Source organism: Prionailurus viverrinus, chromosome C1, assembly GCF_022837055.1.
Source record: "Prionailurus viverrinus isolate Anna chromosome C1, UM_Priviv_1.0, whole genome shotgun sequence".
Lineage (NCBI taxonomy): Eukaryota > Metazoa > Chordata > Mammalia > Carnivora > Felidae > Prionailurus > Prionailurus viverrinus.
The window spans coordinates 113,168,597-113,196,372 of NC_062568.1; the positions used below are offsets into that span (position 1 = coordinate 113,168,597).

Consider the following 27,776-nt stretch of genomic DNA (forward strand, 5'->3'; position numbering starts at 1 on the left):
CAAATTTACCAACCAGTATTGTATAACTTCACAGATATTTTTAATCTGCTATAACAATTTGTTTCAGCAGAAGTATGTTTAAATAAGGGTAGACTAGTCTACTCAGTGCTATACTCCTTATAATTTAATCTTTACTTCTTTATTTCTGAAATTATTACATCTTTTGAATAGTTCTGTCCAATTTTTATTTATATACTTTGAGGATATGGTTTTAGATACTTATAAATTTAAAAATTATAATATCTTTGTGGTGAATTTAACATTTTATCAGAATGCAGTGGTTTTTTGTTCTAGGATTCTTTTTTGCCCTAATGTCTATTCTATGAGGGAAAAATTGTATTTTGCTTATCTTATTATGTTATATTATTATATTATTATAGACACACCAGCTATTAATCCCTTTACAGTGTAACTTTTTCATATTTTATTTTACTTTCTGTGGTTTATGTTTAAATGTATCTCTTGTGAGCAACTTATAGGGTAATATTTTTAAAATTCAGTTTGATAATTTTTGTCTTTTTACCGGAGCTTCTAATCCATTTATCGTATAACAGATAGCTTCCCAAAAAATGTGTTTATGTTGTCTTCATCCTTGGATGATAATTTCACTTGGTACAGAATTCTGGATTGACAGATGTTTTCTCTCAGTATATTCACAAAAATTCTCTATACTCTTCTTGCTTCCAGTGATGATGTCGAAAAATTGGCTGTCAGTCTAATTGCTATTGCTGTGAAGATAATCTAACTGCCTTGAATATATTTTCTTTTTTATTATAATTTCAATACAGTTTAGCTGGGTGTGGATTTCTTTTTATTTATCCAGTTAGTATACATTGAGGTTCTTAAATCTCTGGGTTAATATCTTTCATTGATTCTGGAAAGTTCTCAATAGTTACCTCCTCAAATATTGTTTCTGTTCCTTTTTTTCTCTTCTTTTAGAATTCTAATTAAGCATGTATTAGAGATTTTTACCTCTCTTTTATTATTTCTATCGTTTTGACTCTCTGAGATTCATTCGAAATAATTTCTACAGGTCTATCTTTCAGTGCTCTTTTAATGCTCTGGAAATAGAAGTAAGTCCAAATTAAATCCTAGGGCAATGGTATCTGTCTTATTTGGGTCTTCCCATTAGCTGAGTCTGCATATTAGTCCAGGATCGATGCTCTGATGCACATTTCATACTCTGACTCTGAGGAATCTTCCAAGAGTTAACAATCCTTTACTATCTTTTCTTGTAATTTGCTTCTGGGTCTGAATTCACTTCATCATTGAGGTTTGATAACATGGGCAAATTTCATCTACAGATCACTTATTATTATTTATACCAATGGAGCAAATCTATCCTGAAAAAGGCATTGAGACATTATTCAGAGTTCCTTGAGGGCTTTTTCATCACTGTCTTCCAAATAGATCGTGGTAGGGAGGGATAGGGATGAGATATGCATCAGATGATTATCAGTGGAGTAGTCGAACACTACAAACCCTCTCCCCTAGTGAGAGGCCAAGGATATATGCCTGATTGGTAAAGTTCTCCAGATCCAGGGCTGAAGAAAGCTGTCTCCTATCTGTGACTAACAAAATGACAAAATCAGGGGAATGAAGAGTTAAAAATCTCATATAATGCTAGAGTTAAGTAAGTCAAAAGAAGGAGTCAAAGGTAGGGAGCAAAGGTAGGCTTTAAAAACCAGGGTACAGAGCCCCAAATCTGGAATCCAGGGAGCTATAAGCAATACTCAAAGGTACACAGCAGTTGACCAAATAGGTATCGTGCCATAGAGGGTGAGCTGTATATGCATGTGTCTATTTGGGGAGAGGTGGTGGGAATCCGGCCAAGGTTCAAGTGCATAACTTGATATATTTTTCCACTTGAAAAATAATATAACTGATGAATACTACATAGAATTTCTATGCCACAGTGTCTGAGGTACAGTGTGTTAAAACTTAGTAATTTATGTAATTGATATTATAGTTACATTGTGTTTGATTTTACTTGAACTTCTACAGGAAAAAGTCACAAAAATCAGTCATCAATGGCACATAAGAATGAAAGCCATGAACCTCACCCAGAGACGGTTCAAGCAGTAACTCCTGTAGACGTTCATGTAGGCACCTGGTTTACAACCACACCTGAAGGAAATCGGATTGGCACCAGAGGACTGGAAAGAATCGCAGACATGACCCCATTATTACTCTTTAAGGCCACAGATCCTGTCAGTGGAACGGTATGGCAAACTATTGTATATTGCAAATTTTTATAAGTCATTAGAGCTCTGAAACACATAGAAGAGTGCCTGGCAAATAATTAGTTTTCTGTAACTGGTAACTAGGTGGATGGATGAACACACGGACCTGTCTTCCCAAACACAAAAACACTGGGTGGTTTATTTGACTAACGTAACGTGCCATGAAATAATAATTTTTGAAATGAGAAACAGATCATGAATGTACCACATTTAACACTTAGAAGATTGTGTCACGTGTTTCTTTATGTTGAATGTATTTGTGTGTATGTCTTATCTTCTAGAAGTTGGGCTGTGCTTGGTTCCTACTTCTTTCTGTGCAGCTGGGATGAATGCTAGAAATTTGCTCGTGATCCTTGACTGCAAAGTATGTATGGTATATTTAAGGAGATACTCACATTAAATAATTCAAGAATTTAGCAACACTCCAGAGCAACTGTACAAAAGATTTTATTTGTGGCCTAAGAATAAGTGACAAATGAGTGGTACAGAAAATAATGGTTTGATTAATGATAAGAAATCGAAACTTCTGGGATGAACAGTAGCACCTTCTGTGTGCCGGGATTTCTGTTAGGGATTTGGAGTTTTGTGTACACTATCTCATTCAGTCTTTGCACCAATGAATATTATATGACACTGATGAGGAAATTGGGCCTCTGCAAGTTAAGTAATGTGGTCAAGAGTATATCCAGGAAGTGTTGGATTCCACTTGGGCAGCTCTCAGGTCTTTCTGCATCTGCCTCAGTTGCAGAGAGTTGCTTTGCCTGACTCACATGGTTCCAAGGTAGCTGCGTGCAGTGACTGAGTGAGGCAGGGGTATGCCAATCTGGCTCCTGCTACCAGACTTGGGACACTGGGGCAGGGGATACTGGCTCCCGAGCTCCTGCCAGTTGGCTGAGGCTTTGTCGGGTCTGTGCCACAGCTCAGCTTCTGCCTCTGCCCGTTCATGCTTCCTTCCCCTTCCTTTCACAGATGGTGTCCAATTGGCAATAATAGCAATTTATATAATACATATTTCAATCATGGTGTTCAATTGGCAATAATTGCAAATTCTATAATATATAATTCAACCATTGAGTATTTTCTAACTTGTACTGTCCTAACTGTAAGGGCCACAATATTTCACCAAAGAGTCCAGATGGGTGTGAGAGTGGGTTTATCAGCTGTTTTTTGACTCAAATGTCTGGGGCTGTTGGAAGCAGGTGATAATTGCCTTCTTATCTCTTTATAGTAGGCAGAAATCACTATATATGAGGAAGAAATGTACACTATTCATTATTTTAGGTTCTTATCCTTGGAACTCTCAACCAGTATGTACAATGAGGAATACTTCTGCAGAACATGGTGGTTAAGAGCATGATTCACCTTCTGTTCTGATGACATTAGGCCAAGATTGGCATAGGAAAGGCAGCCTCAGCAGGCCATGCTTACTTTAAACCTATAATTTTCAAGGAGGCAGAACCTGGGGTCATGTTCCCAGACAGAACTCGGCCAGGCCAGTCCTGATACTAACTTTTCATTCACAAATACATGACAATGGAGGGAGCATCAGTGTTCAAGTCAAACAGCCTTAGTCGACACCAGCCCTGACATTTGCTGAGTGACCTCGAGCAAATTTCTTAACTTCTCCAAGCCTAACTTCCATCATCCACAAAATGGGGATAGCATTGCCCGCCTCCTAGGAATTGTTGTAAAGCTTTGTCCAAGTAGATGAGATAAAACTTTAGCTTATAAACAGATAACCAGGATTTTGATGATATTCAATGAGGCATAAAAATAAACGCACTTGGGATTAACCCACCTGACCAAATGATCATGCTCTGCCTTTGTATGTTCAGGTCATGATAACTCGAGAAGACAGAGTGATCATTGTGGAAAAGAAAGATGGTACTCGGATAGTGGATCATGCTGATGGTACTAGAATCACAACCTTTTATCAAGTTTATGAAGACCATATTACTCCTCCGGATGATCAAGAAATAAGTAAGTTATCCTTTGCTTTTGCTTTTTTATTTTGAGAGAGAGCGAGAGAAAGAGAGAGAGCATGAGTGGGGCAGAGGGAGAGAGAATCCCAAGCAGGCTCCATGCTCAGCACAGAGCCCAACATGGGGCTCAATCCCATGACCCTAGGATCATGACCCGAGTCGAAATCAGCAGTTGGTCACCCAGCCCACTGAGTCACCCAGGTGCCCCAAATATTTGATGTCTTTAGAATAAGACAAGGAGGAGCCTCACTGCTCTTATTAACACACACAGGAAAAATATTTTTTTGAAGAACTCTGTCAACCAAAGAGTGCGTGCACAGTCAAGAGCGGAGCCTCTTAGGTTCTGTAGTTACAATCTTTACCCTCAACAGACACGGGAGTGATAAAAGCCCTAGCTGGCTGTAGATAGCAATAGCACCTTTTTCTATTTTCACCACTAAAACCTAGACTGGTCTAGATTGGTGGCAATTAAAAGTAAATAATCATGACTCAATTGCCCTGGACATTAGCACTCACACCTGTTTCCATTAATCGTTAAGGAATCTGATCTGCATACAGGTGGCCTCAGGTCCTCCTTCAGTTCTGAACACGCCTCTCATCAGAGAGATGGTGTGAGAGAAAAACAAGCGGGGGCTCGAACTCACAAACTGCAAGATCATGACCTGAGCCAAAGTCGGATGCTTCACCAACTGAGCCACCCAGGCGCCTCTTAAGATTTTTAAAGTCAAATTATTCTCTGACTCCCTTTTCTTTAATTCCAGAGTTTATTTGTTCAGTGCATTAAATGCTTCATTAAATGTCGCCAAACTAAGTGCGACAAAATTGGCAAGTGAATGGGAAAAGAACAACCTTCCTACCCCACTGGTTAGAGGGAACATTAGAAGAGCCACCGGAGAGGGCAATTTAATGTGCCTATCATACGATGCACTAACTCCACTTCACTTCCTCTTCCTCTTACACACTTGTCCAAGGAAACGTGTTCAGGGCATTACTTGCAAATCCAAGTCCAATATCAAAATACTGGTAAATAAATGGCCATCAACAGCAGAATAGGAAAATAGAAGGCAGTACAATCTTATAAAGGAATACTATACAGTAGTTAAAAGGAATGAAGTATATCCACACATATATAGCCACACACCTGTATATCAAGAGGGCTGAAGTTCTCAGAGCAATGTTAAGTACAAAAAAGTAGGTGCAGAATGATACATACAGTGATATATAATCTACGCATATGTAAAGCCCACAAAAGATTATACATTATTTTTGATACACATATTTATATAAAAGATAAAAATAGATTTCAAGAGAAAGGAGTAAACCCAGGGACCAGGAGAAAAGTGAACTTCAACTCACCTGTGATTTTTCTCTTGTGTACGTATGAAAAATGTTGAAACAAATACGGTAAAACACTGACAAGTGTACCTTTTGATTGGTGAGTATATGAATAATTCAATTATAATTTATGCTCCTCTGGGTGTTTTCAATTTCTCAAAATAAACATAGTAGAACAAAATAGCACACTAAATTAAGTAGGAAGAGTTGTTCTGGAAGAACGACTCTGTTGACAGTGAGTGGGCCACACACACCAGCCCTGTGGTGTGAGTCCTCAGCACCCGTCCCCACCGCTAGTCCAGGGGCCAGGAGACAGGAACAAACCCAGCAGGTGGGCGTGTTTCCCAATGTGTGCATCCTGTCACATCTGCTTACCTTGCACTTGCTTGCAGCTGAAAGTCCTCAAACGGTCACCAGGCAGGTGAAGTGCATGCGGATCGAAAATGCACACTTTGCCACTGTCATCACCAACTGCGAGGACAGTAGCTGCTGTGCCACCTTTGGGGACGGGACGTCTATTATCGCAAAACCACAGGGAACGTATCAGGTGGGTCTGTGGGGAAATGAGGGGTGCCAGAGACAAGCGTCCATTCAACTAAGCGAACCCACTGCTCTGGGGCGGTGAACGTGCCTGCCATGTATGGCTGATGTTCCTTTTGTCTCATGTTCTTAGAACACATTTCTCAATCTCTTTTTTACTTGTTCACCTTCTTCTGACAATCCATTGCAGAAAGAAACAAAAACAAAACAAAACAACAACAACAACAACAACAGTCCCGCTTGTCTTACAATGCTTTGGCATTTTTGGATCAAGGTTTTAAACCAGAATGTAGTTGTTGGGGATCTTTTATGTGGTAGGTGGCAGGCACCCTCATGTGGTCTCTCCTGTGCCTACCCGACCGGCTTCACCTCCTGCGTCCTCTGACCTCATTCATATTCTCCCGTCCTTCCCATCTCCAGCCCGCCTTCACTCTACCTAATGTCCTGACAGGATGGGGGGCGGGGAGCATAAGGCCTGTGCGGTCCTAGGAGGGCAGTTTGTTCTTGAAGGGTCAGGGAGAAACATTGTCAGCAGCTCCTGTACCTCCCTACATTTCCCTATTAATCACAACCACCCAGTGTCAGCCTGCAGCCCCTTTAGCCTTAGAAGGATTTGCCCTTATCATTCTGCTTGCTGGAGAAGACACACAAGTGCCAGGATGTCAGACACAATGTCACCGGATGCTGACAGCTCAAAGCCTGAAGATGATGGACATAGAGCTCATTTGTTACTGTGGAAGCTGCTGGAGGCCAGTTCATTCTCCCCCCATGCCCACCTTTCTCTCCCTCTTCTTCCAGTATAGACTGTTATGGGGCAAGGCAGGTGCTGAAAGTGAGACGTGACTGTAAAGTGTTGCAGTTGGCTAAGGGGCGCAATTTTTCTTCTACAACATTCAGAATGTCCATTTTTTTCGGCAGATTGGCAGCATCCACAATCTAGTACCATGTGTGCCACCAGAGGTCATGAGAATCCCCTAAGATTCTGTGATAAGGCCAGCTTTTGCCTTTTGTTTTTATCATAGTCCCAAACTCTAATGGTTACAACTATGAGGGCAAAGGAATTTTAGAACCAATGACAGTTGGCACTGGAGGAAGAGACCCAAACAGAAAAGAGATCCAACTTAGAGACATTGAGTGTCTGCCACTGTTATGTAGTCACTTGTTCCTCCCAGGTTTGCTCAATCTCCCAAAACACAGCCCGAGAAAGGATTGGAAGGCCAATCACTCCTGATTGAGAAATACACAGACCTTAGTTCCCAACTGGAAAAAAAGAAAAAACAACAACAACAACAAAACTCCAAATAAATTTACCAGCACCTATTATAGTTCTCTAGTTGTATAGAACTGAAAGATGGCATGCCTTCTGCACCCCCCCCCCAAATGGGTTGGTCATCACTTCCTCACTCACCAGCATTAGGACAATGGGCAGATGATAAGCGAGGCTGGATTTTGGGTAATGTATAAAAAGAGAGGTAGAGCTTGGTATTGTCCACCATTGTTCCTTAGCAGCACAAAAAGGTTAACCAAAGCATCAGACAAGAAGCAGGTATAACAGTTCGTATAGTCAGTATGAGACACTTCCAGAATGGTGGAGTAAGGACCTCCAGAAGTACACTACTCCATAAAAACAACTAGAAAACTGAAAATATTGTCAAAATCAACTTTTTCAGAACGCTGAAAATTAACCAAAGGATTACAACAATCAGAAAAACAAAGAAAGACAAAGACTCATTCTCAGGAAGGACGGCAAGATTCCTGGTGATTTCACTTGCCATATTCCCCTCCCCTCCCCTAGCTTCATGATAACCTTGAAAATCAACACCCTCACATTCATGATAGCAATGAAAACCAGCATGCCAGCATCCACTTAAAGAGGAAGAATAGACTTAGAGCTCCCCAAAAGTCCCACCACAAAATATTGTCATTGTTGACCTGTCTGGCAGTTCCCTGGAAACCCCATTTGCAAGTATTGTCTTTGTTTCATCTGACTCTGAGCTTACTCACTACAAACAGACTTCTCCCCGAACAGTGGTAAGTTAACATTACGGCTGCCGGAAGTGCCAATAACAAAGAAGAGGATAAACAAAAACATTAAAAGCAACAGCTGGGGAACAGAAGTCCTTAGAAGGCTTTGAAAAGCTCTGACATATTGCTTGGAATCATCCTCTACTGAGGGTTCGGTCTGCATGCTGCAGTATTTTTTCCAGTGTTCCAGCTGGAAGCTAGAGAAAGCTCGCTCTACTTAGCCTTCACTCCCTGCTTATGCAGATCCTCTTTATCAGCAAGGGTGAAAGATTAGGGCTTTCAGAGTTATTTTCTGGGCATGCACACAGTCCTGCACGTGAATGTGGCTTTCTAGATTCCAAAGAATATGCACTTATAACATATAAAGATGTAATTTTCTTTAACAATAATAACACAAAGAGGAGAGGGAAGGAATAGAGCTATATAGGAACAATGACTTTATATAATATTGAAATTAAGTTAGTATTAAGTACATTAGATGATTATAAATTAAGACGTTATTTGTGATCCTCAAGAAACTTTAAGAAAATAACTGAAAATATATAGTAAAAGAAACAATAGGGGAACTAAAAGGGCACACTGGAAATATCTGTTTAAAACAAAAGAAGGCAGTAATGGATGAATTGAGAGGAAAAAGAAGCATAAGGCATATAGAAAACAAATGAAAATTGGAAGATGTAATTCTGACCTTCTCAGTATAAACAATCCAATAAAAAAGCAGATATTGGAAGGATGGATTTAAAAACATGATCCAAATATATGCTCTTTACAACAGATACACTTATATGGTCAAAGACACAAATAGGTTGAAGGGAAAAGGCTGAAAATAGATAGACCTAGATTAAGTAATTGAAAGGGAACTAGAGTGTCTGTGCTAATTCAGACAAAATAGACTTTACAATAAAATATTACCAGAGACAAAGAGGTTATGTTCTGATGATAAAAGGAGTAATCCATCAAGGAAACATAACAATTATAAACATATTAAGCACTGAACAACACAGTTCCTAAACACATTGTTATGGAACCAGGCTGGATCACTGGTGGAAAAACCAAGTGGCACTCAGAATCTTGATGGATCAGAGTTTTATTTTACACCAGCGGGCTCAGAGGAGGTCCTTCTCCAGAGATCTGAGTCCTGAGCACAAGCATGGGGGACAATTTATCTTTTGTTACTTCCGCATTCTGCATTAGTAGTAATTTGGTGCAGGCAAATTACTTGACTGCAGACAAGCAGGGCAGGAAGAAGAACCTGGAAGAGGAGTCTCTAGACCTTATGTTAGTCCCGTGGGCCATCGTATGGTGCAGAACTTTACTTATTTTCCCAACAACATGAATATTTCCAGAGTTGTACATTATACAATTTAAAATGTCTTATTTTAAATGGTAAAGACTGGCATAGTTAAAAGAAGAAATAGACCATTCAACAATAATTGGAAGCTTTAGTAGCCCATTTTCAGTAATAGATTGAGCAATATACCATAAAAGTGAATGATAAAAGAAAAATAAAAGACTTAAACACCAGAATAAGCCAATGAGACCCACTAGACCTCTATAGAACACTCCACTCAACAACAAAATGCGTTATTCTCAAGTGCACATGGAATATTCTCTAGGAAAGACAACATTGTCACCACAAAACAAGTCAACAAGTCAAAATAAAAGACTTAAACACCAGAATAAGCCAATGAGACCCACTAGACCTCTATAGAACACTCCACTCAACAACAAAATGCGTTATTCTCAAGTGCACATGGAATATTCTCTAGGAAAGACAACATTGTCACCACAAAACAAGTCTCAGTAGATTTAAAACGTTCAAAATCATACAAAATATGTTCTACCACCACCACGGAATTAAATTAAAAATCAGAAAGAAGTTTGGGGAATCCACAAATATGTGAAACTTAACACAAAGAAGAAATCACAGAGATTTCTTTGAGATGACTGAAATTAAAAGCTTAACATACCAAAGCTTATGCAATGCAGCTAAAGCAATGCATAGAGGAAAATTACAGCTTTATATGTCTAAATGTGTATACTAAGAAAGAAGATTTCAAATCAATAACCTAAACTTCCACCCTAAGAACCTAGAAAAAAGAAGGGAAACTAAAAGCAAGCATATAGAAGTAAAAAATAGATAAGAATAGAAATAAATGAAAGAACAGAATAGAAAAGGTCAACAAAACCTTTAGCTAGACAGAGAGAGAGAAAGAGAGAGAGGGGACACCCAAATTACTAGATTTAGGAATGAAAGAGAAAACATTTTTATCCTTACAGAAATGAAAAAGATTATAAGGAAATACTATGAATACCAACAGATTAGATACCATAGATGAAAAAGATAAATTTCTGGAAAGGTACAAACTACCAAAACTGAGTCAAGAAGAACTAAAAAGTTAGAATAGACCTATAACAAGTAAAGAGATTTAATTGGTAATTTTAACGCATAACACGCAAAGAAACCCAGGTCCAGATGGCTTCACTGGTGAATTCTACCAAATATTTATGGAAGAATTAACGGTGAATAATTTTCCCAAACTCTTCCAATATATAGAAGAGGAGGAATCACTTCTCAACTAATGCTAGCATGTACATATTACACTGATATTACAACAAGACAAAGTCATCACAAGAAAACTCCAGACCAATGTTTATTATGAACATAGATAAAAATCCTCAAGAAAATGCTAACCAACTGAACCCAGCAACATGTAAAAAGGATTATACATTGTCACCAAGGAGGATTTATCCCCAGAATGCAAGGTTGGTTCAAGATGAAAAAAATCAATATAATATACTATGTTAATAGAATAAAGGACATAAACCATATGATTATCCAAATAAGACTCAGAAAAAGCATTCTACATAATTCAAAGCCCTTTCATGATTAAAAAAAAAAAAACCTCAAAGCGGTAGGAATAGAAGGAAACTTCTTCAACCTGATAAAGGGCATCTACTAAAAACAAACAAACAAAACAAAACAAAACAAAAACAACACCATAGCTAACAAAGAGCATCCTTATTGGTAAAATTTCCCCTAAGATCAGACATGGGACATGAATGTTTGCTCTCACCCTTCTAACTCAACATTGTACTGATTGCTATAACCAAGACAATCAGACAATAAAAACAAATAATGTGCAAGCAAATTGAAAAGAAAGAAGTAAAAGATTTTCTTTTTTTTTTAAGATGATGAAAAAATGTATTTAGAAAATTCTTAGGAATACAATCCACCAGGAATTCAATGTACACACACACACACACACACACACACACATACACACACACACACACACACACACCATTAGAACTAATAAAAAAAGTTCAGCAAGGTGTAAGATCAATATACAAAAATCAATTGTATTTTCTTTTTTTTTTAATTTTTTTTAACATTTATTTATTTTTGAGACAGAGCGAGACAGAGCATGAACGGGGGAGGGTCAGAGAGAGGGAGACACAGAATCTGAAACAGGCTCCAGGCTCTGAGCTGTCAGCACAGAGCCCGGCGCGGGGATCGAACTCACGGACCGCGAGATCATGACCTGAGCCGAAGTTGGCCGCCTAACTGACTGAGCCACCCAGGCGCCCCTGTATTTTCTACATTAACAATGAACAATCCAAAATTGAAATTTATAAAATAATTCCATTTAAAGTAGCATCAAAAGAAATAAAATACTTCTGTTCCACAAATGGCATTGGGAAAACTGGACAGCTACATGCAAAAGAATGAAATTCAAGCACTTTCTTTCACCATGCAAAAAAAATAAACTCAAAATGGATTAAAGACCTAAATGTGAGGCCTGAAACCATAAAAATCCTAGAAGGAGCACAGGCAGTAATTTCTCTGACATTGGCTCTAGCAACATTTTTCTAGATATGTTTTCTGAGGGAAAGGAAACAAAAGCAAAAATAAAATGTTTGGATGACATCAAAATTCCTTCTGCACAGTGAAGGAAATAATCAACAAAACTAAAAGAAAACCTACTGAATGGGAGAAGATATTTGCAAATGACATATTTGATAAAGAGTTAGTATCCAGAATATATAAAGAACTTACACAACTCAACACACACAAAAAACAAGTCATCCAATTTAAAAATGGGCAGAAGACATGAACAGACATTTTTCCAAAGACAACATCCAGATAGCCAACATATACATGAAAATATGCTCAACATCACTCATCATCAGGGAAATACAAATCAAAACTCTGATGAACTATCACCTCACACCTGTCAGAATGGCTAAACTCAGCAACAAAAGAAACAGCAAGTGTTAGTGAGGATGTTGAGAAAAAGGAACACTTTTGCACCATTGGTAGGAATGCAACTGGTGTAGCCACTGTGGAAAACATTATGGAGTTCCCTCAAAGAGTTAAAAATAGAACGACCCTACAATCCAGTAAATGCACTACTGAGTATTTACCCAAAAATTACAAAACCCCTAATTCAGAAAGATATTGCAGTGTTATTTACAATAGCCACATTATGGAAGCAGCTCAAGTGTCCATCAATAGATGAATGGATAAAGAAGATGTGGTATATATACAATTGAATATTACTCAGCCGTGAAAAAGAATGAAATCTTGCCATCTGCCACAACATGGATGGATCTAGAAAGTATAATGCTAAGTGAAATAAGTCAATCAGAGAAAGACAAATACCATCTGATTTCACTTATATGTGGAATTTAAGAAACAAAACAGATGAACATAGGGGGGAAAAAGAGAGAAAGACAAGACAAGAAATACACTGTTAACTATAGAGAACAAACAGATGGTTACCAGAGGCAAGGGGGTAGGGGATGGGTGAAAGAGGTGATGAGGACTTAAAAAAAAGGAATAAAATACTTAGAAATAAATTTAATAAGAGAAGTATAAGACTTAAACACTGAAAACTACAAAATATCACTGAACAAAATTAAAGAAAACTTAATAAATGGAAAAACATTACATACTAAGTTTATGGAAGTCTTAATCTCGTTAAGATTGCAGTACTCCCTACATTCCTCATCAACATCCCAGCTGCCTTTTTTGCAAAAATTGATAAGCTGATACTAAAATCCTTATGTAAATTTGAGGTACTCAGAATAACCAAGACAATCCCGAAAAAGAACGAAGTTAGATGACTGACACTTCCTGATTTTAAAACTTACTGCAAAGCTATAGTAATCAAGACAGTGTGGTTCTAGAAAAGGATAGGCATTGGGGCACCTGGGTGGCTCAGTCAGTGAAGCATTGGCCTTCTGCTCAGGTCATGATCTCACACTTCGTGGTTTTGAGCCCCGCATAGGACTCTGTGCTGACAGCTCAGAGCCTGGAGCCTGCTTCGGATTCTGTGTCTCCCTCACTCTCTGCCCTGCCCCTGCTTGCACTTTGTTTCTCTCTCTCTCTTTCAAAAATAAAATAAAAACATTAAAAAAATTTTAATAGAATAAGGATAGGCATATATATATCAGTAGACTAGAACTAAGTATTTATCAACCTGTGGTCTATAATTTTTTTACAAGCATGCCAAGATAACTCAATGGGGGAAAGAATAGTCTTTCAACAAATGGTGAATAAAGTTGGACCTGTACCTCACTCTACACACAGAAATGAACTCAAAAGCAGCAAGGACTTAACTGTAAAAATGCAAATTATAGACCTCTTAGGAGAAAACATTGTGCAAATCTTCATATCCTTGAATTTGACAAGGGCATCTTAGATATGACACCCAAAGCCCAAGCTTTGTCAAAGTGAAAAAAAGTGTGTTTTAAAGGACACCACCCAGAAAGTGGAAAGACAACCTATAAAATGGAAGATATTATTTGTAAATCATATATGATAATAGTCTAGTATCCAGAATATATAAAGAACTACTACAACTCAACAATGAAGACTAATAACCCAATTTTTTTAATGGGCAAGGATTTGAATAGACATTTCTCCAAAGAAGATATATACATGACAAATAAGCACATGAAAAGATGCTCAACATCATTAGTCTTCAGGGAATTGCAAAAATTCAATGATGAAATACCACTTCCCAACCACTAACATGACTAGACTACAAAAGACAGACAATAATAAGTGTTAGGGAGGATGCAGAGAAATTGGAACCCTCATGCACTGCTGGTAGGAATGCATAATGGTGCAATCCCTTTGGAAAACAGTTCCTCAAAAAGTTAAAAATAGAGTTATCATCTGACTCAACAATTCTACTCCCAGGTAGATATCCAAGGGAAATTAAAATGTAGGTCCACTCAAAAGCTTGTATACAGATGTTGATAGCATTGTGAATAATAGCAAGATTGTGAGAATAACACGTGTCCATCAACTCATAAGTAAACAAAATTTGATATATCTAGACAATGAAATATGATTCATCCATAAAAAAGAATGAAGTAGTGATACTATGACATGGATGAGTCTTGAAAATATTATGCTAAGTGAAAGAAGGCCGACACAAAACGTGTCCTAGTGCATGCTTCCATTTGTATGAAATGTCTCAAATATTCAAGTTCATAGATAGAGCAGTCCATAGCCACTGGTTTCCAGGAGCTAGGGGCAGGAGTGATGCAGAGTGACTGCTCGTGGTTGTCACGGTTTCTTTTCGGGATGGCGAAAATGCTCTTAAGTTACTGATAATGTTTGCACAAGTTTTTGGATAAAGTAAAATCCACTGAGTGTATACTTTAAAAGGGTGAACTTATGGTATGTGAATTATGTGTCAAAAATGAGTCTATCTGAACCACACATCTTTACATGAAAGCTAATACTTAAGGACTGTGTCAGCCACCAGAGGAATGGGGACAATTAAAAGCTCCTAAAAGCATTTGTCCCATAGCTTCTGACTCTCTTCAACTTACTTCTTGCCCAAGAACATGAAGGATTCCAGACATTTTGAGTAGAGGCAAGTGTGTTTATTTCAATTAAAATATATCTTTATTATTTTCTTATTAAATATCTTAAATAAGAAGGTGCCAAAAGAAATATTAAAGTGAGTAGATAAATTATGAGGACACAGAAGAAATTATATCTTAATTATTCAGTTTGCCTCTTTATCAGGGAGGCCTTTCCAAAGCTGAAGTCCTCTCTTGGGTAATGTGTTTTTCCTGGAAACGAGAGTTTATGGCTAAGATCTATAGATAATTATTTCTCCTGAAATGATTTTCCAAATCCCTCAAATTTAACAAGACCCTTCTAAATAATTCCTCTCTTTCTGTTACCCTTCTAGGTGTTACCTCCCAACACAGGCTGCCTTCACATTGATCGGGATTGTTCAGCTATATATTGCCATGAACCAAGCAATGATATATACCATCCTTTCCAAAAACGTGAGCAACTAAGAGCTAGCAGGTACATCATGAAGCACACATCAGAGATTATCTGTGAGGTCCTGGATCCTGAGGGAAATACCTTTCAGGTAAAGTGCACCATTCGTGTGGAGTGAGAGGCTGGGGCTTTGTTTTTGAGATATTTCGACCAGAGAGCTTCCATTCAGCTTTATGCCTTAGCTGCCTTGGGATTAGTTATCCACTTGCTGCCAATACTTAACATAAGCAGTAATGGATGCCAATATCTCTGCTTCTAAAGTGTACTTCCAAGGGTATAGAAAAGCCTAACAGTTGGGATGGTATAAACGTTAAAGCCAAATAAAGAATTCGAACGGAAGGGGGGGAATACTACTAAACATTTAAAATAATGCCAACGAGAAAGAAATGATGTAAGAATGGTCTGTATCCAGGCTAAAGCGAGAGAACCAGTTTGTTTGACTAGGCAGGGAATCTGTGGTGCGCAATATCAATTAGGGAAGATTCTAGTAGGTGTGAAGATGGGGAGGTGGACAGGTGCTTAGCTGTTAGATGGTAGAGCTCTCTCTTCTGTTTTTCTGTCCTTCCACACCACAGCTATCCTCTTATAGCGAGGCCAGAAACTGGCAACCCATGGCCACTTGTCTATATAGGCCCTTGAGAGAAAAATGACTTTCATATTTTTAAATGGTTGGCAAAAAGTCAAAAGGAGATGAATATTTCATGACACATAAAAATCACAGGAAATTCAAATCTCAGTGTCATTATACAGTTTTATTGGAACACAGCCACACTTATTTGTTCACACATTGTCTATGGCTGCCTTTGCATATAATGGCAGAATTGAGTAGTTGCAACAGACATTGTATGGCCTACAGTTCCTAAACTATTTACTTTCTGGCCCTTGGCAGAAATGGTTGGCCAGCCCCTGCTCCAAGCGTTTCCCCTTGTTTTCACTCCTCACCCAAGATGGTGTATCAGCTAGTAGGTGGTGCAGTGATTTTCCAGATTGGGAGCCATAGCACAGAGTCCCCAGCTTTGGTTCGGTACGCAGACTAGCCCTGATCCAGCTTGTTTTTTTCTGTGCTAAATGAGAGTCTTTCCAGCATGAGTTCAGGCTGCTAACAGATTTTAATTTGTAGTGAATTGAAATTGAAACTTATAGGCCTGAGCCCTCTAGGCTTTAAACACATGGGACATTCAGGCCAAACATTCTTCTAGGCACTGATACTCTTCTTGAACATCCCCTTCAGTGATCTTTTAGCCTGAACTACATCTCTTCCTGGAGAGACCCACACCAGATCTAAATAGTAGCAATGGCTAGAACATTTCTTCTCACGCTAAATCTGTTTCCCTTTGTAGTCTATTCATGAATCCCAATTCCACACTTGCAACCACAGAATATGAACTTCTCTCACACTGCCACTTTCTTAATATTTCAAGACAACTATCAGATGGGTAGCCTCTCCTCAATGGTTAAATCCCCGGTTCTGTGAACCAGTGCTCAGATAAGATTTTGAGTCCCTTGCGATCCTACTCACCTTATTCTGAGTGTATTCCAGTTTGTCTTCATAGTCTAGGTGTGGTCTGTAAGTAGAGATGTTTTTGCTTTTATTAATGCCAACTGGACTTAGTGAGTATTACCTTGGAAATAAATATCTCTGGTTTTCTGGATATGCCAACAGATCGCATGCTTTCTCAAATGAGAAATGTAAGCTTTACGACATTTCTTTTCTTTAGTTGATTATATACTTTGTCCGGTAGGTAATGGCTGATGGTAGTGTATCAACTATGCTATGTGAAAACAATTTGGAAGATGATCCAAATGAAAAAACTGAAGGCTATGATAGTTTATCATCTACTCACGTTTATAAGAATCATCTGCAAATCTATGGTGAACATGTACCCAGGTAATATGATAAAAATAATACCATGACCTTTATTTTAAATGTTAAGTTTCAGGAGCCTTTTAACTGAATACTTCACGCGATTCAATTTTATTGCTTCAAATAGGTTTTTTGTCATTTATGCTGATGGATCAGGAGCGGAACTTCTTCGAGACAGGGACATAGAAGAATACCTATCCTTGGCATACGGGGAATCAACTACTGTAGTTCTCCAGGAGCCAATACAAGAACAGCCAGGTAGGGAATCCAGAATGTCTGGAAGTCATTGTGTCTCCTTACCAGCATCCAGCCCCCTTATCCAGTCTACCCCCACGTCATCTCTACTTTCTCCCTTTTTCTCCCTTTTCAACTCTACTTGCCACATCGCCATGTCAACCTGATATACAGCTACTTATGCTCACTCCAAGCTTCATCTGGGCATCAACGTATGTAAACTGTATATAAGCCCCTCTCCTACCTGTAAGCAGATCTGAATTGAATCGGAGTTTAGGTACGGTAGGCATGTATCTGTGATCCTATTTATGTGTTCCTTTCATCTGGCTAGGGGAAAAAAAAAAAACAAAGAAAAGTGAGATATCACTTGTAAGTTCTTTTTTTTTTGAAGGTGTTGCCTTGATGAACTTAATATATTAAGAAAAGAAAATACGTTTGATGTGTGAGTTAGAAAGTCAGCCTGAAATATAAGATAAGTTATATATATAATTATATTTATTGTGTATTTATACTGTTCTCATCAATTTCAAAGAAATCAGTGTGTGGCTCACGGTTCGAGATACGTATTGCATTAAGAAAGCATCATCGGTGTATGTTATATGTGCATTTAAACATAGATATAAACGTGCATATTATCTGTGAATGAAACCAATGGGTTGTGCTTAGGTTTATGTTTCGTCTTTTCTCTGGTGGTATATACTTTGCACTCATTTATGAATATGCCTGCATCTGCGCACTTACATCTTTTAGTGTATCAATGCACTTGTGCGTGATAAAATAAACTTTGTTCTTTGTGAATATGGGGAGTGGGGTGCTCTGATTGGTTGTGCAAGGCTTCATCACAAATTGCTCTGTTAGTTATTTAGCATCTAGATAACCCAGCGTGTGCCAAACACACTGGCTGGGTGTTAGGAATACAGTGTGAGCTAAGACAGCATGGACCCTGCTTTCATAGTGCTTAGAGTTTAATGAGAGGATAGGCATTAATTATATAGTCACACAATAACCGTGATTGTGTGATTATAAATTGGGGTAAGGTCTGTGAAGGAAAGGAATATGGTTCTATGAGAGCATTAACAGAGGAACCTGCTGTAGTCTACAAGGCTTCACTGAAGACACTGGCACCAAGAGCTGGTGGATAAGTAGCAGCTAATTAAAATAGGAGGGAGAGCCTTCTTGGAAGAGACAGTACAAAGCAGAAAGCAAAAAGCCTTGGAGAACCGGGAGGAAAATGCTGAAGTGGCCAGGGCACAGAAGGAGGGGGTAGTGCAAGTTAGGGCAGGGTGAGAAAACACCGAGGACTCGGGTTTGTCCTGTGAACAGTGGGAAGTCAAAGAAGAGTTTAAACCATGGACTAACATAATCAGTCACTCTGACCGCTGGCGGGAGGTTCACTCGCAGAGTAGAGCTGGGTAGAAAAGCTAGTTGTTGCTCTAGCCCAGAACAGCATCTCTCAGAGGCAGATGATCCAAGGTAGGTCAGCAGGTAAGCTCAAGTGAACCGACAGGACTTGGATGTGGTTTTTGAAGAATTGTAAGGTGTCAATGAATAATTCCAGGTGATCTAAACCCAGTCTCTAGGTGTTACAGTGGCCAAAAGCCTTACTTTACTTGTTAGATTGTAAGCTTCTTAAGCATAATCACTATGTCTCACTTATCAAAAAGCTCGCTGAATTTAGTGAAAACCTATTGAATTCTCAGAATGTATTTGATAGAGGGGCGCCTGGGTGGCGCAGTCGGTTAAGCGTCCGACTTCAGCCAGGTCACGATCTCGCGGTCCGTGAGTTCGAGCCCCGCGTCAGGCTCTGGGCTGATGGCTCAGAGCCTGGAGCCTGTTTCTGATTCTGTGTCTCCCTCTCTCTCTGCCCCTCCCCTGTTCATGCTCTGTCTCTCTCTGTCCCAAAAATAAATAAACATTGAAAAAAAAATTAAAAAAAAAAAAAAAGAATGTATTTGATAGAGAAATGATCCACTGATAACTCTCTTTGAACCAGGTGCCCTGAGCATCACTGTCCTTCGCCCTTTCTGTGAAGCATCACCATGGCTAATGAAGAAAGAATTAGATACAATTGTTCCTCCGAATCTCCAGTCAAGGTCATGGGAGATGTTTCCCTCAGTGGAGGTATAAATTTTTTCTGCTGCAAAGTCACTACACTATTGCACATCTATTTCATCAATGGATTGGAGTCTCCAGTCTTCTCCCATACATTCGTATATTTTCATTCTTACATAAACTGTTAATGGGCTCGGGAGTTTTATATTTGAAGACTTTTAACATTTGTAGATTTTGGAGAAATATACCTGACTAGCTTTATTTCTTTTAGCCTGTGTTGCAGGCTCAAACGTCTTCCTATAGTATGGAAATATCCACTCTAAGTAACACGTGTTATACCTCTCCTATCATGGAATTACTGATACTATGCAATACAGAAAACTTTCCTTCTCTCGTTTCTTATTTGTTAGTTTTAACACCCAACTTCAGGTCTCCTTTTTTGCCTAATTTACTAATGCACGAACTGAAGCACGTAAGAATGATGTGAAGGATTATACAAAGGATACGCAAATACAATGATAAAAAGTAGACGTTGTGATTATGTCAGATTAGAGAAGCTCCATCGAAAGTCTTTTTAAAGAATGGAAGAAAAGGTCTTAGAGATCTTGAGCAAGAATCATGAAGTCCTATACCTTGCAAGACTTGACACTTCATTTTGCAAGCCATTTGTGTAATAGGCCCAGTATATTGTTAGATGATAAATTATTAGATCAATGAGGACATTGATAATATGATCAGAGAGACATTCAAGTGTTAGGTGGGGAGGACAATGTTTTTTGGTTTATGATGATTTTTGTTCCCCTGCACAACCTTGTAATAGCAAGGGCACAGACAATGAACACTTAAGGTAACAAAGACCTCTGAGTCCTATTTTTTAATTTGGCGGCTATAACCAACACGATGAGTGAAAAGTATCTGAATTCTAGTCCTGAGTCTACCACTTATTAATGTGGGATAGGGGACAAGCCACACTGGATCTCTACTTCCATATCTGAAAAATAGAAAGGCCACACCAAATGACTCACTAAGGCTATATCCAGGTTGAAAGTAGTGCTTCATGACAAATAACATGCCACATCTGAGATTAATGAAAGAAGTTTATTCTCTTTCTCTGCAACTCCTATGGCTCTGGCCTTCTATGCCCAGTCACAGTGGCCCAGCCCAGGCAAGCCCCTCAGGGTTATCACTGACCAGGCGTCAGACTGAATAGCAGTTTACAATGGAGGACATCAGGCACGCTACAGGACGTAGGGCATCAAAGCACACTACTCCTGAAAATCAATTACAAGGGTAACATAAAGCTGTGAGTCTAATCCGAGGCAGAACATATGTACCCCAAGAGACCCTGGGAAGACTCTGGAAGCATGCTTAATCTAGAGTGAGCTCAGAGACCACTCAGATCTATGGGATGAGTTTTCTCTCTCAAAGAATCTCTCTAAGGTCAAACTGAACATGAAACCAGAAAGTGAAAGCCTGATTATTCCAGATGTCTTGGGCTGCTTGTGGGTAATAAGCAACTGTGCATTTATGCATTTTTCATAAGCTAGGCTACATTTCCATGATGCGACATTGCTTACTACTCCCCAAATGCTATCCAGTGGGACAGCACTGGATAATGCTACAGGATTTTAATATATCCAAGTTCCTGGTAACGCATATAAAGAGGAAAGCATGCCCAGTTCTCTTACCAATTTCCCTTCTATTTGAGAAACATTTTGGGAGCAGGGACCGTATGTTTTTGACCACCATATTCCCTAACGAGCGGTTCCTAGCGTCGTGTCTACATAATAAGGACTCAGTTAAAAAAAAAAAAAAGCGAAAACATTCTGATTTTTTTGGTGGTTGTTTTGCTTCGTTTTGTTAACAGAAGAAGACTCCTGGACCTCCATTTGGCACTCAGATCTGGAAGGGCCTTGTCATTGGGTCCAAACAGCTAGCAAGTGCACCGGCCCCTATACTCAAGAGCCCCAGTGTTCTACAGATGCGCCAGTTCACCCAGCACGAGGTCATAAAAGAGGAGGTGAAGCAAAAGCTGCAGATTTCCCTTAAGGTAATGGAATCCGGGTCACCCGACCCAGAGGAATCAGCAACAGGGCAATCATTCCTCTTGGTTTCCTGAGGAATCTGAAATTCTGTCACTGTACCAATATTTATCTAATGCGACAAAGGAATGTCAATTTTCCAGAGGGTAGGAGGTTGAGAAGTAGAAAATACTCAATGGTTCCCAGAAGATATAGGAAGTATTGAGACCCTAAGGCACTGAAAAGATAGGTAACTTTTATATACGATTACTATATGGTGTCTTCCTTCTCTCTTACTGTATGGGGAACTGGCTTTGTGACCTCTGGAAAAAAAGTACAGCTGCTTATTAATCTGCTACTTGTCCATGGAAGAAAAGGATTGTTGGTTTTTGGAAATGGTCTAAGAATTTGTAAATATATGGTTAATTGTGCACACTGTAACTATAGCATCTTACTGTCTAGTTTGTCAACTGTCTCTGAACGGGATTATATTTGTTTTGTTTATGGTTATATACCCAGCACCTGGCATACAGCGGGGGACGATTTATTTATGAAAATAGATGTTTATGGAAAAAGTAAAGTGTATTTCTCTTGGAAGCCAAGGCATAGACTAAGCCTAAACTTACATTCATAGACAGAATCATAAAGACTATCCTTGGAAGGGCTCTAGAAACCATCTAACCCAAGTCCGTACATTTTATTGATGAGGACACCGGAGCACAGAGCTAGATGTCTCTGTGGCATCTCCATATAGTTCTAAGATCTTGTGGCCCTCAAGCTTTGTTTTCGGACGTTTCAGGTCTTTGCTCATTAATGTAATCAAGGAAAAGGTTTTCCAGATTGCTCGACCAGTAACTGGTTTGTTGAGCACTGGGAGCTTACATACTCTTACCTTTTCAGTAGTATTTCAAGTTGATGTTCACTGTTTTGGTGTTTCTGCCTCATTTCTGTTTTTTATTGATTTATTTTATTCCGCTGACTTAGGATTATATAAACCATATTCTAAAGAAAGAAGATGAGCTACAGGAAATGACGGTTAAGGATTCCAGAACCGAGGAGGAAAGAGGCAATGCTGCAGATCTCCTCAAGCTTGTCATGGTGAGAAGGAAATGTTTTCAGTACCAATGTTTTCACTGTTGTTTCAATATCAGGTGCTTCAAGACAAAATATTACACCTCATAGCTGTTTCTGCCACTTCCATGGAACATTCGCCTTCCCTCCCTATAATTTCTTATTTCTGGGGAAAATCTGATTCCTCATGGATTGAATTTTCCAAAAGCTTGTTAGGCCCTTCCTTAAACTGTATATAATTCTGAAGGCTCTTAAATAAAAGTTTATACTGTCTTCAGAGAAAATGATGTTTATTGGAATGTGGAATGAATTAGTGAATGAAGGAGGAAGGAGGAAGAAAAAGGAATTTCTACAACTTGAAATGACTTGCATTTTTAAAAATTCTGTCGTGTGGAAGGAATGACTACAAAAAATCAAATACATTTTGTACTGGCATTAAAAAACGAATTCATTTGATAGTAATTTTCCATGAAGAATGCTGTAAAACCGAGTGAATTTGTATGTAATATAATCATCATCATTAAGGAATTCTATCTTCATTTCAGTCGTTCCCTAAAATGGAAGAAACTACAAAAAGTCATGTAACTGAAGGTAACTACATATTTTTCTGTAAAATATTTAAAAATCTTAAATATCCTTCTCAGTCATTCCTTTGAGAGCAAAGTACCATGTATATATATATTTCTGTTGTCATATTGGCCATGTTGTATTATAATTACTTATTTATGTATTTTTTCAGCCTACATTGTGAAACATGGCTGCATCTAATTTATCTTCAACTTTCATTTGTTGAACGAAAACAGTTGACATTTGACTTTTATGTTAACCTCAGCATGTATTTCCAACATACCTAAGACAGAAGAGGGAAACAACCAACCAGTCAACGCTCTCCCCCAACACACACACACACACACACACACACACACACAGAACTTTTGAGCAACTACACAGTTACCACCAAAACCTTGCACTATTTTACACTGAATATATAGCTCAAGCAGTCTACCCTTGGAAAATATCCTCATTCAAAGCATATTTATTTGGAGAATATATAGCCCCAGCGAACTTAGTTATATGATTTCATAGTTCACAGCAGACAAGCAGGGAAGCATTTGGTGGTTTGGGCTTTTCTTTTCCTTTTCTATTTTGGTTGTATTACAAAGGTCAGAAACTGGCAGCCATAGGCTTCATTTAGCCCACAGATGTGTTTTATGTGTCCCCCACAGGGTTGGCTTACACAGTTATTTTTAGCTGATTTTCCATCTCTTGAAATGTGACATTACCGCATGGTGACATTTGGCTGAAGATGATTAAAGCTGCCCCTTTAGAATGACCACAAACAGAAGAATCTGTTACAGCCCATCGCTGCCACTCTGTTGTCTCTCTTTTATCTGGGCAGCCCATTAAGTTATGGTTGTCAGATTTAGCAAATAAAAATGCAGAAGGCTCAGTTACATTTGAATTTCAGGTACACAATAAGTAATCTTTCAGTATAAGTTCTATTGAATGTTCTATTTGGGACATACTTATACCAAAAAACTATTTGTTGTCCATCTGGAGTTCAAAGTTAACTGGATGCCCTATACTTTATCCGGTAACTGTAAGTGGCAGCATTTGAATTTGTGGTCTCTGGTCTGAGGGGTACAATCACCATCGAGGTAAATGTGCAGGTTGCCTAATAATGAAGAACAGACTAAACATATTTTCAAACATATAAACAAACCAACAAACAAACAGGGTCTTGCATAGTTACAGCCACAATATTAGTGGTGGTGATTTTAAGTCAATGCTCCCCAAACTATTTCCCAAAACACTAGTCTATGAAATGGCTGCACCAAAAATGAATTTTATGATAAAGTAAGTTTGGATAATGCTGCATATTTCCTTATTTTTTAGAGAGCCACAGTGTATACTGAGTCCTACAGTAACAAAACATATTTAACCTTGTATAAATCAGTATTTCCCAAGCTCAGATAGAACACGGAAACTTTTTTTTTTTTTAATCTTTGTTAACATCCCACTGAGATCATGATCTGAGGAATAAACTCAGAATAACTGCCCGGATTATCAAACAACCATTGTATTATGTTAATATACTTAGATTCAGACCCTTAGATTTTTTTTTTTTTTTAGAAAAACAGTTTCAGTAAGATGGTTAATTTTTTTAAAAGTTTTGGTGTTTCAGATCTGAAGAAATTCAGTTAGGTAAAACACTGATTCCCCAAATGATGTGGGATGAATGAGATGTCACTACATTCTACATTTGGACAGTAAGATGTGTGTTCTCTAATAGAATATTTGATAAAAGTGGTCTGGTTTACTGTTATACTACAGTTTGGTCAGGGAAATTCTAGTAAACACTTGATAGATTAAATATAAGCTCTTAGAAAACCTCTCGAGTGAGTCACCAGGCACTGATTGTATGTTGTGCCATAAAGATGTGAGGACAAATTTAAATGCATCTATTTTTAAAGTTGCAGCCCACCTAACCGATTTATTCAAGCAATCATTGCCTACCGCTCCGGAATGTCTGCCAGAGACAACTGATACAGATTTCTTTGAAAGGAAATGGAGGTAAGCGGATCCCTTAATGTGTTCCAATTAGTATTAAGCATACAGTGATTGAGGAAATGGAGAGCCGTGGCATCATAACTCGGGGTGACTATATCAATGCATCCTCAGCCTTTCATCTCCGACATTGCCAACAATTTATCACACAGTAGAGGTTTTTCTTTTATTGTTTGTAAGCTGAGAGCCTTGCCCTTTTTCATCATACTTTCCTTTCACGCAGGCAAACAACAAAAGGAAAGCACTGGAAAGAAAAGTTGGAACATAAGAGGTAATTCTATCTTGAAGCACGGTACCCATCAGCATGTGAAAATGGCCAGTTTTGTAGAGTCAGGGATTTTAGAGTGGGCTAGGTTGAAAAGTCCTACCACCTAGGCTCCCTGCCGTTGTCTGAATTTCTTCTACATTTTTGCCAAGTGGCTACTCCGCTTATGAGTGAGGCTGTCACTATCTCCAGGGGAAGCCCATTTGACCCTCATGCAGATCCTCTCCTTTTCGTAAGCAAGAAAGTTCTCAGGTATTCTCTGTGCTGTGGCAATTCGAATACACTAATAAATAGTCTAGAACTTAAGAGACTAGTCATAAACATTCAAGGATTCTTCTAACTCAGTGAAGAATGTGTTCCAGGCATTATGTGCTTTTCATTCCTAGCCAAAGATACCACCCCGTGAGGAAAGGGAGCCAGATGTATTTACTGAGAATCTAGTAGTACATATGGCAGAATTGCACACATTTGCATGTGCACTCCTCTCCACAATGACTGGAGGAAGGATGAAGATTCTTCTTCAAAAAAATGCCTGGGTTACCCTGTAGAATGTACGGGAGAAGTGGTGAGATAGGACGTTGCATCTCATGGGCCACCCCTGTATTCAAGGTCAAACTAGAAGGTATACGTTGTCTCATGGAATATCCCTGATTTCTAGACCAGTGACAATGATTGCCTGTGGGGAAGCCGACCGAGAGGTTAGGGGACAGTGTGGGATGGAGACTTCCTTTTTATTGCATACTCTTTAATCCTTTTTTTCATTATGTGTCTGTGTTACCCATTCACATTTTTAAAGTTCTTGAAACATGAACACTTTCAGATTTTAACCCACAGGTAGATGCTGGCAAGCCAATGAAAGTTTTTGAAGAAGAAAGTGAAACGCATAATTAGATTTGTGTCATTGAAAAAGAAGTTTTGGCAGCGTGGAAAATGGATTTGGGGAGGAGGGTTAAGGAATGAGAAAGTCTCAGGGGCACGGAAGGTGAACCACAAAAAGGTCAGGTTCCGTGGAAGAATCAGAAAGGTGAATGCAGAGAGGAATTGGAGGTTATCAATTGGAGGACTTACTCTTTTGTGAGAATGGTTCCAAGAGCGACAGGCAGTAGCCCCACTGCCATAGATTGATGATGAATCAGGTGAGGCAGTAGAGATAAGATAATGTAATGGGAAATTAAAGTTGTTTCAGTAAGATGCTATTTTGATTCGGGCAGTATTTCCTGACAGGCCAGCTAGTGTGAGAGAAAGGACACTAGTGTTAGAGTCAGCAGACCGAGAGTCAGTTCCAACTTGGTTACGTACAGATGCATGATGTCAGCTGGTCGTGCTTATTTTTTAGAGAGCTATGGTGTACCCTAGGTCCTACGGTAACAAAACGTGTTCAACCTTGTATAAATCAGCATTTCCCAATTTACTGATTTCCATCAGTAAAACGTACCTCAGGAATTCAGTTTGCTCATCTGTAACAGGAGGGTGTTGGGCCGCCTAATATCGGAGGTATCTCAGCCCAGACATTGGGCAGCTAACAGTTGACTAGCGTTTGCACTAATCAAGGTCATGGGCTCAGAGGCAGGCAACCTGGGTTTTAATTCAGACTTCACCTCTTACTGGTTATGTGATTCAAGGTAGGTTACTTAGCCTTTCTATACCTTGGGGTTTTTTGACCAATAAAAGGGGCATAATAAGAGTAACTCATGGAGTTATTACAAGATTAAACGTGTAAAGCACTTTGTAAAATTTCTGGCATGTGAGAAGCACTTAAAAATGAGAACTATTTCAGATAAGATGAGGTCCAGCTACATTTAACAGACAACCCCCCAAATCAGTGCTTTTACAAGAAAGAAGTTTCTCTTTCCTGATGTCAAAGAAGTCAGAAGTGGTGCATGACTTCCATCCTCAAGTTTGCCTCATGGTTGCAAAATCACTGCCACAGCTGCAGCCATTCCATCCATATTTCATCCATTCATTGCATATTTCATTCATTCATCCATATTTCATTCCATTCATATTTCATCCATATTTCCTACTGGAAAAGAGGTGAGGCAAGGACAAAGGGAAAGCCTCCCAGCTGAGTTAGATCTCTTTAAAGGCTCTCTGGAGTCTTACCCAGTGATGTCAGCTTACTAGTTACTGGCCTTCCCTATATATATAGGAAAGGCTGGGAAGTGAAGTCTTCAGCCTTCTAGTCTTTAGAGGTCTATCGCCTCCCCAACAGAGGGTTCTGATACTGGAAAGACAATTAGCAGAATTATCATGATTGT

At 38.9% G+C, this 27,776-nt stretch overlaps 1 protein-coding gene across 2 annotated transcripts in view; it reads left to right on the forward strand.

The window, feature by feature from the left end:
* Window positions 1-27,776, forward strand: part of SPAG17 (sperm associated antigen 17) — a 235,344-nt gene that overhangs the window by 162,738 nt on the left and 44,830 nt on the right. For both annotated transcript variants that reach the window (XM_047871565.1, XM_047871566.1), the window contains exons 29-40: window positions 2,005-2,222; window positions 4,079-4,223; window positions 5,953-6,107; window positions 15,346-15,534; window positions 17,186-17,331; window positions 17,435-17,565; window positions 19,535-19,662; window positions 21,461-21,643; window positions 22,599-22,712; window positions 23,231-23,276; window positions 25,160-25,259; window positions 25,477-25,524. In XM_047871565.1, the coding sequence (XP_047727521.1) occupies window positions 2,005-2,222; window positions 4,079-4,223; window positions 5,953-6,107; window positions 15,346-15,534; window positions 17,186-17,331; window positions 17,435-17,565; window positions 19,535-19,662; window positions 21,461-21,643; window positions 22,599-22,712; window positions 23,231-23,276; window positions 25,160-25,259; window positions 25,477-25,524 (1,603 nt within the window). The remainder of the gene's footprint in view (window positions 1-2,004; window positions 2,223-4,078; window positions 4,224-5,952; window positions 6,108-15,345; window positions 15,535-17,185; window positions 17,332-17,434; window positions 17,566-19,534; window positions 19,663-21,460; window positions 21,644-22,598; window positions 22,713-23,230; window positions 23,277-25,159; window positions 25,260-25,476; window positions 25,525-27,776) is intronic.